We start from the raw sequence: 12,562 nt of genomic DNA, 5'->3' as shown, positions 1-12,562 counted from the left end.
TAAGGAACAAGTATCACTTTTATAATGAGAAAAATGAAAACAAAATATATCAAAACTATACTTTAAAAGACTCTGAAAAATAAAAAATTTACATATAAGCAATTTGATTTAAAATATACTTTTAAACTGGGTGTGGAAGCAACGCTTGTAATCCCAGTACTTGGTAGGTAGAGACAGGAGGATCTCAGGTTCACGGCCAGCATCAGATACTTAGTGAGTCCCTCCACAAGTCAATGAAACCCTGTTTCTAAATAAAGAATAATAAAAAAAAAAAAAAAATAGGGCTGGGGGTATAGCTCGAAGGTAGAATACCTCTGGGTTCAATCTCCAGAACCATAAAAAACTTACTTTTAAATATCTGTGAAATATGATAGGCTACATTTTTTAAGAATATTCTTAGAAATACCATAAAATAAAGAATATTCCTATTTAGAATACTAAAATATCTTTTTAGCTGGGTATGGTGACATATGCATATAATCCCTATACTTAAAAGTCTGAGACAAGAGGATTGGAGGTTCTAGGCCAGCCTCCCAATTTAGTGAGGCCCTCAGCAACTTAGTTTCAAAATAAAAAATAAATAAATAAAATGAAGCTTGGAGTGTAGCCTTAAAGATAGAATGCCCCTAGGTTCCATCTCCAGTACCAAAGTAAAAAAATTATTTTTCTTAAAATATTTACAGGATATTTTAAAATAGCATCCAAAACATAAGAGTTGCTGGGCATGGTTGGGTATACCTGTTATCCCAATACTTGGGAGGTTAAGACAGGAGGATTGCAGGTTTGAGGCCAGTCTCAGCAATTTTGAAAACCCCTATACAACTTAGAAGCTGCTTCAAAATATAAATAAATAAATAAATAAATAAATAAATAAATAGGGTTGGGGAATAGCTCAAAGGCAAAATAACCCTGGTCTAATCCCCAGGATCCTGCCTGTCCCCCCAAAAAGACTTTACAGAGTTCATATCTTTTTAAAAATTTACCTTCAGGTTAAAGAAGATATGATTTTAAAGAAGCAAACTAAGGTTCAAATAACTGCATTTACCTCATTTTTATTTCTAAGAATTGACTGAAGAAATAAATTGGAGACAATCACCAGGAAGCATGAAATATTTATGGGCACAATTATTTATAATAGAAAATATTAAAAACAACCAGAAATATTCACTGAGAAGTAGTTAAATTATAGCACATCTATTTAATAAAATTTTAGGTAGTCACTAAAAGTGTTTATATAAATATATAGATTCATATTGACTAACATGTTAGTGCACTAAAAACAGACAACAGCATACATATGTCATACATCAGATATTTTTCTTCCTCCCCTGCCCCCTCTCGCTTCTGAATTTCCTTTAGAAACAAATTCAGTCCTGATATATTTGAGTTGTCTTATATGTTGTCTTATGTGATCATTGTCATATATGATAATTCAACAGGTTATTTGTAGAAGTGATATTTAGATATTTTCTGAGGTGTTTTTGTACTTTTATAAATGTCCATGTGTTACTGTGTAAGGAAAAACTAAGCTATAATAGACTTACTGCACTAAAAACAGATAAAAGCATACATTTGTCACACATCAGATATTCCCCCCTGCCCTTCTTTCGCTTCTAAATGTCCTTTAGAGACAAATTCAGTCCTGATATATTTGAGTTAAAAATAAGCCATCATTTCAGGTCTGGTGACACACATTTGTAATCCCAGTACTTGGGAGACTGAGACAAGAGGATAATGATTCATGAACAGCCTCAGCTACTTAGTGAGGCCCTGTTTCAAAATAAAGAATAAAAGAAAAAATAGGACTGGAAATGTAATTCAGAGGTAGAATGCCCCTGGGGGTTCCATCACGAGTACTGCAGGGGGAGGGGAGAGCCATTAGACTCAAAAGATAAACTATAATATATACTTAAAATAATTTGGAGATTATATTCCAATAGAATAAAACAGAAGTAGGGTAGACTTTTTTTTTAATTCACATAAAATAAAACTGCTACAAAGGCTTTGTATGTCCACATCTAATATTCTTTAGACAATTACCTTCCATACAAATGCAAAGTAGCATCTTAATCTGCTATGGTTGGAATATTTTTTTTTAATTTTTTAAAATTTTTAAAAATTTATTTTAATTGGTGCATTGTAATCATACATCACATTGGAATACAAGACTTGAGAGGATATACAAGCACACATCATCCAATTAGCCCTCATCCAGTCCCCATCCCATTCCCTCCCCCTCCCTTGATCCCATGCTTGTTTGGTGATTAACTTTGATACATTTGTTTATGTACCTCCTGCTTTTTAAAGAGGCTCCATCCTCCCCTATTCCATACCCTCTGATTGGTCACCTTAATTGCTTCATGATAGGGCCCTTTCTATAGTTCGACCACTTCTTGTTGCCCCTTTCCTCCTAGTTATTGTTGATTAGGGGAAGCATCTGGTTTTAATTTTCTGTGATATTTCTCTGTGCATGCCGTGTTGAAAATACTGATCCCACTCTTGACGGCCCCAGTTGTAGCCTGGCTACCGGGTGGACTGATCCAGACCTCGCTAGCTCAAGCAGCGGCCTTGCCTCATGGGAGGCCCCGATTCTGGTCTTGCTGGCCCCAACACTGGCCTAACTCCTCAGCTGGCTCCGATCCCGGCCTCGGAGGTCCTAGCACCGGCCTTCCTCATGGCAGGCTCTAATGCCAGCCGCTGGTCCCGGCACCGACCTAACTCCTCGGCAGACTCCAATCCCGGCCTCGGAGGCCCCGGAACCGACCTTGCCTCGCGGCAGGCTCCAATGCAGGCCGCTGGCCCCGGCACCAGCCTAACCCCTCGGCAGGCTCCAATCCGGGCCTCGGAGGCCTCAATAACGGCCTTGCCTCACGGAAGGCTCCGATGTCAGCCGCTGGCCCCGGCACTGGCCTAACCCCTCAGCAGGCTCTGATCCCGGCCTCGGAGGCCCCAGCACCAGCCTTGCCTCACAGCAGGCTCCGATCCCGGCCACGCTGGCCCTGGCACCAGCCTAATCCCTTGGCAGGCTCTGATCCCGGCCTCAGAGGCCCTAGCACCAGCCTTGTCTCACGGCAGGCTCCGATCCCGGCCTCGCTGGCCCCAGCACCGGCCTAACCCCTCGGCAGGCTCCGATCCCAGCCTCGGAGGCCTCAATAGTGGCCTTGCCTCACGGAAGGCTCCGATGCCGGCAGCTGGCCCCGGCACTGGCCTAACCCCTCAGCAGGCTCTGATTCCGGCCTCGGAGGCCCCAGCATCAGCCTTGCCTCACGGCAGGCTCTGATGCCGGCCTCACTAGCTCCAGCACCGGCCTAACCCCTCGCCAGGCTCCGATCCCAGACTCGGAGGCCTGAACAGTGGCTTTGTCTCACAGAAGGCTCCGATACCGGCCGCTGGCCCTGGCACCGGCCTAACCCCTTGGCAGACTCTGATCCCGGCCTCAGAGGCCCCAGCATCGGCCTTGCCTCACGGTAAGCTCCGATCCTGGCCTTGCTGGCCCCAGCACCGGCCTAACCCCTCAGCAGGCTCCAATCCTGGCCTCGGAGGCCCTAGTACCGGCCTTGCCTCACGGCAGGCTTATGGTTGACATATTTCTGTCCTCTCCAAAATCCATGCTGAAATTTAATCTCCAATATGATATTGTTGGAAGGTGGGACCAAATGGTAGGTAGGTCATGCAAATATAATGTCACTATAAGGTCCTGTGGCAATGCCCACAGTTACTTCTGCCTTGTGAAGAATATCATTTCTCTCCTCCAGTAGATTCAGTATTTAAGATACCATCCTGCAGGCAGACAGGGCTCTTGCCAGTCACCAAACTTGTTGGGGTTTCAATCTTGGACTTTCCAGCCACAAGGATAATATGAAATAAAATTCTATTCCTTATAAATTACCCAGTCTCAGATATTCTGTCATAGCAACATAAAATGGAATAAGCCAAAGTCATTCAAAAAATAAATTTAAGCCGGCCATGGTGGTGCATGCTTATAATCCCAGCATTTGGGAGGCTGAGAAAGGAGGACCACAGTTCGCCTTCAGCCTCAGGTACTTAGTGAGGCCCTTTGCAATTCAGTGAGACCCTGTTTCAAAATAAAAAATAAAAAATAAGGCTGGGGATGAAGCTTGGAGGTAGAATGCCCTTAGGTTCCATCCCCACTACCCCAAAAATAAATAAATATAAAAATTCTATATTCTATTCCTTATAAATTACACAGTCTCAGGTGTTGTCATAGCAACATAAAATAGAATAAGCCAAGGTCATTCAGAAAATGAATTTGAACCAAACTTTAAGTATTAGAGAAGAGAAATTCCTCTAAGGTTACTTATATTAACAACTGAAACAGCCCAACCCTAGATGATAGCCCAGCCCTTGAAGATTTTTAAAAATATTCTGCCAAATGCCTAATTCCTATAGCTGCACAATTAGTTAAAATCCGAGTCCAATCATCCTAATTACACTGGTGGCAAAGACCTGAACAAGCTCACTACCCACAGAAACTGGCAAAAAAAAAAAAAAAAAAAATCACATAGGGACATTAATAATATACAAACCTTGATCCTCTCCTCTTGTTCTTTCTTTTCCCAAATTATTGCTTAAAAGCTTTTCCTAATACATATATTTAACTTCTTTTTGCTGGATCCAAATTTGGTTTTTAAATTTTAAGGTGTTCAGAAGTCATCAGAAGAAAGGATCCACCATAAATATTTCTACCCGCCAATGTTTTCTAATGGCTCTGTCCATTGCTCATCCCTCGAAATCTCAGTCAGATCATGTTACTTCTCTGCTCAGGACTTTCGCTGGCTCCCTGTCTGATTCAACATAAAAAGCCAAAGACCTTATGGAATAGGAGCCTCACCACCCCATGACCCCTGCCACCTCCTCTTGCCTATACTTCCTTCTTCTAGCTCTCCCGCTGTCCTCACGCATCCCATCTGAGCCTTCTGGTCTCCTTGCTATCCCTGAATCTGCCTTAGGGTGTGTGAACCTGTCATCTCCTCTATTTGTAAAGCCTTCATCTGGATGCACACAGGGCTTTAACACTCATCTTCTCCAAGACCTCGCTCAAGTCTCTTTCTCTGATTAGCTCACCTAAGTTCATACCCCAGTTCTCCCTTTCAAACTTCTCTTTCTTTTTTCATTTTTTTTTCTTCTTTTTTTTTTTTCCAGGTCTGAGAATGGAACCCAGGGGCATTTGACCTCCAAGCTATAAGCCCTGCCCTATTTTTTTTTTCTTTGTTTTGAAACAGGGTCTAAGTTGCGGAGAGCCTCACTTCTTTACTCATTTTCCCATTGCATTTTTTTTGCCACCTGATACACTATGTAATTTATGTTTCTATTTATTTTGGTTATTGTCCACCTCCTCCAGTAGATTATAAACTCTATAAAAACTGGAGGCTTACTTTGCTCAGGGCATCCCCAATAACTAAAGTCATGTCTCACTTTAACAAAGACGAGAAATGTTTGTTAGAGAAAGAAGTGCACCAACCACCACCAACAAACAAAACTGCTGAGGGATTTAGGACCTCTGAAGGCCATCCAGTTCTCTAGTTGTGTTCTATACATATAAGGTCCTCCTGGCAGACAGAGCAGGCAACAGTATGGGGAAAAGTATCATCTTTTTTTTTGAATAATTTAGTTTTTCCAGGTGTCAAATATGTTATGAATAAATTTGAGACATGACTTATTCACCTTAACTCCACCTTACCTTACCCAGCAGAGCAAAGATATCATTCCCCTCTTGTAATCCCTCTTCAAAATATCTTAGTGCTTTTTTAGCATAAGGTTCTTTTCCTCTTGTAATATCAAGCCATGCTTTTAAAATCTGTCCCTGTAAAAGAAATAACTCTGATCAGAATTACTCTTTTGGAAATAAAATAATTGCTGATAAAAGAGGCGAACTTAATGTCATTTTGGTAATTAATAACAAATAAGTTATCAAAAATGTTATGGACAACTAAAGTCTGTATAGTGAAATTTCTTTTGAACCCTTGCAGCTTAGAATCTTGGAAATTAAGATTATGAATTTCAGCCTTCAAGATAGCCATTGGCTCAATATTAATGAGTTTGTTTATATTCCATTAGTGATAAAACCAAATTCCTTCTCAGAGGCTTTGCTAGTAAATTAATAAAGGCTAACATATAAATCAATATTTAGGCAAGAGTATGTTGCTTTTTTGTGCCAATGAACTAAGAAAGCAATTTCACATATATTAAAAATCCAAATAATTATGCAGCTGTCAGTTCTTAACTTCTGTTATAGTCCAGGGAATTTCAAATAAAAACATAAATTATTTGAACAATTAAAAACTGAAATTTACTGTTAGAAATGTTAGTGAGCCAATGTGTTAGATGGTTTTAGGATGGGAAAGAAGACAAAAACTATTTTTCAGTGTAAGGTCAAATTGAAATTTGTTATAATGTGCTCTTTTATTTTGAAATGTTTAAATTAGTTTATAGGCTTATGGGCCTTTATGATTATGTTTACTTCACACTATATTTCACCTGAAGATACAGTTAAGGATCTTACCCAAAACTACTTTTACTCACTAGATTGGTGTTAGTCAATGGTTTTAGCTACTTCATCTGTGTGGATGATCCTCAACCTATATTTCTGGCCCAATACCTTCTATAAACTTCTCTCTTCTTTTTTCCAAGGCTCGCCACCTCTGAAATACAGTAATATCTGATAACTGTATCTCCCCTTGATAGATCTTCTTCTACTCTGTTAACTGGTCTCTAAATTATCTAGATTTAAAACCTCCATGTCATCCCTGATACATGATACCTCATTATCTTCCCTTGTCCATTGTCAGTTGGCGAGTCCTGTGGGTATTTTTGTTTTGTTTTTTATTTGAAACAGGATCTCACTAAGTTGCAGAGGGCCTCACTAAGTAGCTGAGGCTGTCTGTGAACTGCGATCCTCTGGTCTCAGCCTCCCGAATGCTGGGATTACAAGCGTGCACCACCACGCCCGGCTTCTGTGGGTATTTAACAATTCTGAAGTTTGTATTCCCTGTACAATATTTTAGAGTAGTCCCTCAAAACCTTCTGACAGAAAGTACAATCTTTCTTTTTTCCCTCCACATTCTAGTTTCTCCCCAGGCCATTGCTAATATACTGGATTTATACTCTAATATTATCATTCCCATGATTACAAATCTTCAATAACCTTAACGTCTAGAAATTATATATATATATATATAGGTACCTATTAGTCAAGATCCTTCCGTTTGCCCAATCTGCTTCTCCAAGCTTTCCTTCCATCTTTATCTATGCTTCTTGTGTTTCTATAGTATGTGTGGTGCTCAGTGTACCCAGAACAAACACATCTCGTTTCCAGCCATTATTTCCCAATTAGGGAGTGTCTACTTCAGTTTTCCATAATCTTTGCCTTTTGAAAGTGTATCCTTTTAGGTTTTAGCTCAAATGTTAGTTCCTTTAAAACATTCTTCTGCATTCTCCTAACACTTAAAGATATGTCTCTCCTTAACATAATGTCTAGTAAGAAGTAAACAAGGAATTAATGTTAACTATTGTTTTTTTTGCATGCTTTAATCACATTTCATATTTTTGTAATTTTTCTGATAAGTTAGGTATGTGCTCTATGCCACCAGTAGGTGATTCATTTATGAAAACAAAGTTTATATGTTCTTTATCTTTGTATTATGAGCAGTAGAAATAATGGTATCTTGTATCCAGAGCTGTTTAATAAGAAGAGAGTAAGGAAAGAAGGAAGGGATAGTAAATAAGGAATAGAACTGGAGGGAAAAGGGACCCGAAAAGAGAAGGAAGGAACTAGAGAAGGATATTCTCAAATTTAACAGCATAAAAATAAGCTTAGAGACTCCCTGATTTATAATACAGAAAATATCAAAGTGGTTATTTAACACCAACATGTTTTCGCTGAAAAAACAACAAAGAACTAAATAACAGCTACTACTAAGTACATGAATAACATAAGCTTCCTTTAATATTACTATTTCAAAATAAGAATAACAGCCACCTCAGTACTACCATCGGACATTTTGATCATTCTGTCAATGTATTCTCTCGCCTTATCGTGGCGACCAATGTGCCATAAAAACAGGCCTGCGTGGTATAAAGCTTTCTGTCCAGCGCCTTTCCGTTGCTCCTTCATTCTGGCATCTGATTCCAGAATAGCTTCTCTATCTGAGAGGGGAAAACAATGTTAAATGAAAATTAAATTCTAGATCAAGTATTTTTAATAGGTCACAAGAGTAAAAGGGTAGAGAATTTCTTCGATTAGAAATAAAATGCAAGCTTTATATGTAATTTAAATTTTCTAGTTAATTCCATCAAAGAAAAAAGAAAAAGTAAAATTAATTTTAATAACTTGATATTTAACTCAATCCATTGAAAGTATCAATACATAATCGATATAAAAGTTAATGATAGCTTATATTCTTTTTTCTTTCTTACAATCCTTTATAGTAAGTACATAATCCTAGTTCACTTGCTAACATAATTTTGAATAACTTTTTTATTAAATTGTGCATGTGAATATGGAGTAACGGCAGTGGGTAAACTATTATTTAAGTAAAAGTAACTTTCTAAAATTTAATAAACCAAAAAATTAGATAATAACTACATGTTCTCATATGGCTTCTTAAATTTTAACTAAGTAATTTTTACTTAAAGTACACACACTGCGTTTACTCCATATTCACATGCACAAGTTACTCAAAAGTTATTTAAAATTATGTTAGCAAGTAACTCGAATTATGTACTTACTACAAAGTATGGTAAAGAAAAGAGAATATAAGCTTTCATTAACTGTTATATCAATTATGGATTGATATTTTCAATTTATTGAGTTAAATATCAAGTTATTAAAATTCATTTTATTCTTTTTACTTCTTTGATGGAATTACTAGAAAATTTAAATTACATATAAAGCTTTTCAGTAGATAAATGTGGAAGAATATATTTCTTCTCTATTTCTTCTTTATTATCTATAATTGGTATGTTCTTCTGCCTCAGCCTTAAGTTATACTATATACTAAGATAATGTAATCCAACTTTAATTGCTGGACTGTGAATAAGGTTCTTTCTATAACCTAGTCATATGTCTCAACCAACTACTTAATAAAAATTTACTGAATATCTTCCATGAACTAGCCCCCACGGGAGGGTATAAAGAGTTTCAAAAAGTTCAATATACAGAAGAAATAAACTTCATATTAATATCTATATTTGCATATAACAAGTTGTAAAGGAGGCTGTAGTTGTTCTTTTCTTTGTATAACAACTGCTAATATATATTCATCTTTAAACTAATTCAGTCCTTATGAACTAATGCAACCTCTGTCATAGGCTATAAGGAATATGAAAACAGTATAAAACACATGCTTCTTGTGCTTGATGAATTTATAATATTGACATGAAGATAAAACATACATAAACAGTGCTGATGGATAGTATAAAAATTAATTATTATGTCTACTGAGAAAAATAAAGACATATTGAGTAGAAACTCCTAAATATTGTACTTAAACACAATACCTGGATTAGGACTCATTTTATGGGCATATATCAGTGCAATCAGAGAACAAAGCGATACTTCTTGTTTATTCTTAATAGCCTCAAATTCCCGAAGAGCCTCTTGAGTTTTACCTGAAAATCAAAATCATGGTGTGAAAAGTTATTCCTACTACTAAGCAAGAATTTAGAACTTGTGGAACACGTTTAATAATCAGAGCATACCTTCCATCAGTGTGCCATAGGCATGATAAAACCTGAAGACGGGGTCACTGCTAAACCTCTTCATTCCTTCACTGGCGACAAGTAACACATGATGGAAATATTTCTCTTGACAGTAGTAATTAATCAATGTCTAAAAGGAAGTAACAACCAAATGTTAAAAGAGATTCTGGAGTTCTGAAACTTTAAGAAGTAGGTATTTGCCACGTATGGTGGTGCGCGCCTGTAATCCCAATACTATTTAATCTGTTCTTTTCTCATACTTACTTTTTCCCTCCCTTCTTCCGTCCCCCAGCCTCTTCCACTACTTTACTGCTTTTGCTTCTATTTTCATAAGGTCTCTTTTCTTTCCTCTGTTCTAGCTTCCACATATAAGTCAAAACATATGAGCCTTGATTTTCAGAGTATGGTTTATTTTGCTTAACGTAATGTTCTCCAATTCCATCCATTTTCCCAAAATGACATAATTTCTTTATGGCTGAGTAAAACTCTATATTGTGTATATACCACATTTTCCTTATCCATTCATCTGTTGACAGATATCTATGTCAGTTTCATAACTTGGCCATTATGAGTTGTGCTATTATAAACATGATAAAGAAAGTATAGCATTCTTTCTTTAGTTCTTTGGGAAAGATACCAAGGAGTGGTATGGTGGTTCTTCTACTCCCCTTCTTAGCCACATATCTGAAAGTGTAATCCATATTCCATCTCCCAGATTTCCTGATTCCCACAGCACATCTAAGGCTACTATTCCTTCAGTGCCCCATTTCTCCTAAGTTACTTCTTAAGGAGCCAAATTAAGGACATTTTTAATATCATCTTGATGTTTGTACAGCATTTACCCTCCTGAAAGGCAGTGGCAAAGTATCATGAAAAGAACATGGATTTAACAGTGAAAAGACACAGTTTCAAGTAATTAGTCCATTTTAGATAATCTCAGTTTGCTCACTTGCAAAATGCCATTAGTGAAGCAAACTTACAGGTGATTATGAAGACTATTTTAACATAGTATAAAAGAGACCTATAAAAAGAGTAAGTCTTACAAACCTCATATTTTGATGAAATATGATGTGTGTCCCCCCAGACGGCTCAGCTAAGCTCCAGATTCAAACTTCCATTTGCCAGCTGCTCCTTAAACCAGCAACTGAGTCATGATCCTCTCTTCCCACTTTCCCTATTCCCATATGTCTAATTAATCCTAAATTCTTCTTTCTCTAGTCTGCCTATTATTCCCCATACCTACTGCCACTGCCTTAGTTGACAGTAAACTGTTTAGTCCAAACACTGACTGCCTACTACTTTACCAAGAATATAAAGGAGAACAAGTCCTTGACCCAGAAAGGCTACAATTTCTCAAATGAGACCACAATCTAAAGACTAACTGGAATACAATGTAGTGATTTAAGAAAGGTGCTGATAAGTTGCTCTGTGAATGTAAGATAATCTTTCGACTGTTATAATAACTGAGGGAAGGGGGAGGGGAAGATGAAAGAATAAAATCAAAAGATTCCTGGGGAGGACTTTAGAATTGACTCTTAAATTGCAAACGCTTCACTCCCTCTCCATACATATAACAACCTCCCTATTTCCCTTTCAAGCTTCTTGAAAAAGGTGGACGAGTTAGCAAAGCAAAGGAACAGCAACACCACAGGTAATGGCACTGATAAGGTACTTGGGAAGCTAACGCAGGAGAATTGCTGGTTCAAGGCCAACCTCAGCAACTCCAGGGGAACTTGTTTGTTTTTAAAGTGCACTTACTAAGAACTCATTTGGGTGATAGTGTGAAGGATGACCGATGAGAAAATCCAAAGTGGATGGTAAGGGGGAGGATAATGTAAAACTTAAGGCAAAAAAGACAAAATAGTCTAATCTTCCCTGACCTCCTTTACACCCAAGTTGTTCTCCATCTGGTATCAGCATCTCAAGGGATAATATTTACCTGCTTACAGTCGTACCCCTACTCAAAAGGAAGCTTCAAGATTATAAATCTTTCTTAGTTTTACTATTGCAGTATCTCCAGTGCTTAGAAGAGTGCACAGAGGGGGCATTCAATAGATATCTGCTGAATGAGTTAAGGTTTTAGTATCAGACTGTGAAATCTGTGCATGTAAATACTGTGAATCTGTTTTGCTCATCGCTAGCCCTGGCTTCTATGGGAGTGAGTGAACGAATCCAAAAACGAATCTTCTTTTATCTTTAAACCCCAGGTCTGTCTTTTTATCACCATTTCTGAAGTCGACCGGCATTAAGTATCTGTGGCGTGGAAAAATCCGCGATGAATACAGAAGACCACCGCCTCAGCCTGGTCCTGCGTCTCCCGAGCTCCTCCTGCAGCCGGGCGGGGCGGACGCCGAGTCCGCGGAGTCAGCTCCCCTCTGCGCGCGGGACACCGGGCAGAGCCGCGGGGGCGGCCAGCGCCAACGGCGGCCAGAGCGGGACCGCGGGCCAGGTCCGCCGGCCCTGCCCACGCCCGGCCCCGTCGCCGCCCCTGCCGCTCACCTTCAGCCCCTGCGCATCCATGGCGATGGCGGCCCCAGGCCGAGCCTCCCCGACTTGGGCGTGCGAGCGCCGCAGCCCTGCCGACCCGCCCCGGCCCCCTGCCCGCGGCCGCTCCCCGACCAGGCGGGAGGCGGGGCAAGGAGGGGCGGGGCCGCGCCGCCATTGGCTGGCGTCGAAAGGGGGCGGGTCCTCGCGGCCGGGATTGCGGGTAGCGCGCGGGGACCCCAAGGGAGGGCCGCGAGGGCGGCACAGGAGATCCTCGGCGGGAGAAAGGGGCGCGACCAGGCGGTGGGGCTGCAGAAGGCGTTGGGATAGGAAGGCCCTGGGAGAAGTGTGGGTGGGC

General features: G+C 39.6%; 1 protein-coding gene across 1 annotated transcript in view; it reads right to left on the bottom strand.

Moving 5' to 3' along the window:
• The window catches only part of TTC21B (tetratricopeptide repeat domain 21B), a gene marked incomplete at both ends in the record, with an annotated part of 67,185 nt that extends 54,945 nt beyond the window's left edge, over positions 1-12,240 (bottom strand). Inside the window, 5 exons of the mRNA XM_080690101.1 lie at positions 5,702-5,824; positions 8,000-8,166; positions 9,520-9,630; positions 9,721-9,850; positions 12,220-12,240. Coding sequence (XP_080546227.1) covers positions 5,702-5,824; positions 8,000-8,166; positions 9,520-9,630; positions 9,721-9,850; positions 12,220-12,240 — 552 coding nt within the window. The remainder of the gene's footprint in view (positions 1-5,701; positions 5,825-7,999; positions 8,167-9,519; positions 9,631-9,720; positions 9,851-12,219) is intronic.
• Between the last annotated feature and the right edge of the window lie 322 nt (positions 12,241-12,562).

The sequence above is a fragment of the Muscardinus avellanarius genome, assembly GCF_963383645.1.
Source record: "Muscardinus avellanarius genome assembly, chromosome: 2".
NCBI lineage: Eukaryota > Metazoa > Chordata > Mammalia > Rodentia > Gliridae > Muscardinus > Muscardinus avellanarius.
The sequence above is the reverse complement of the archived record's forward strand: the minus strand, read 5'-3'. Positions and strand labels throughout refer to the sequence as shown.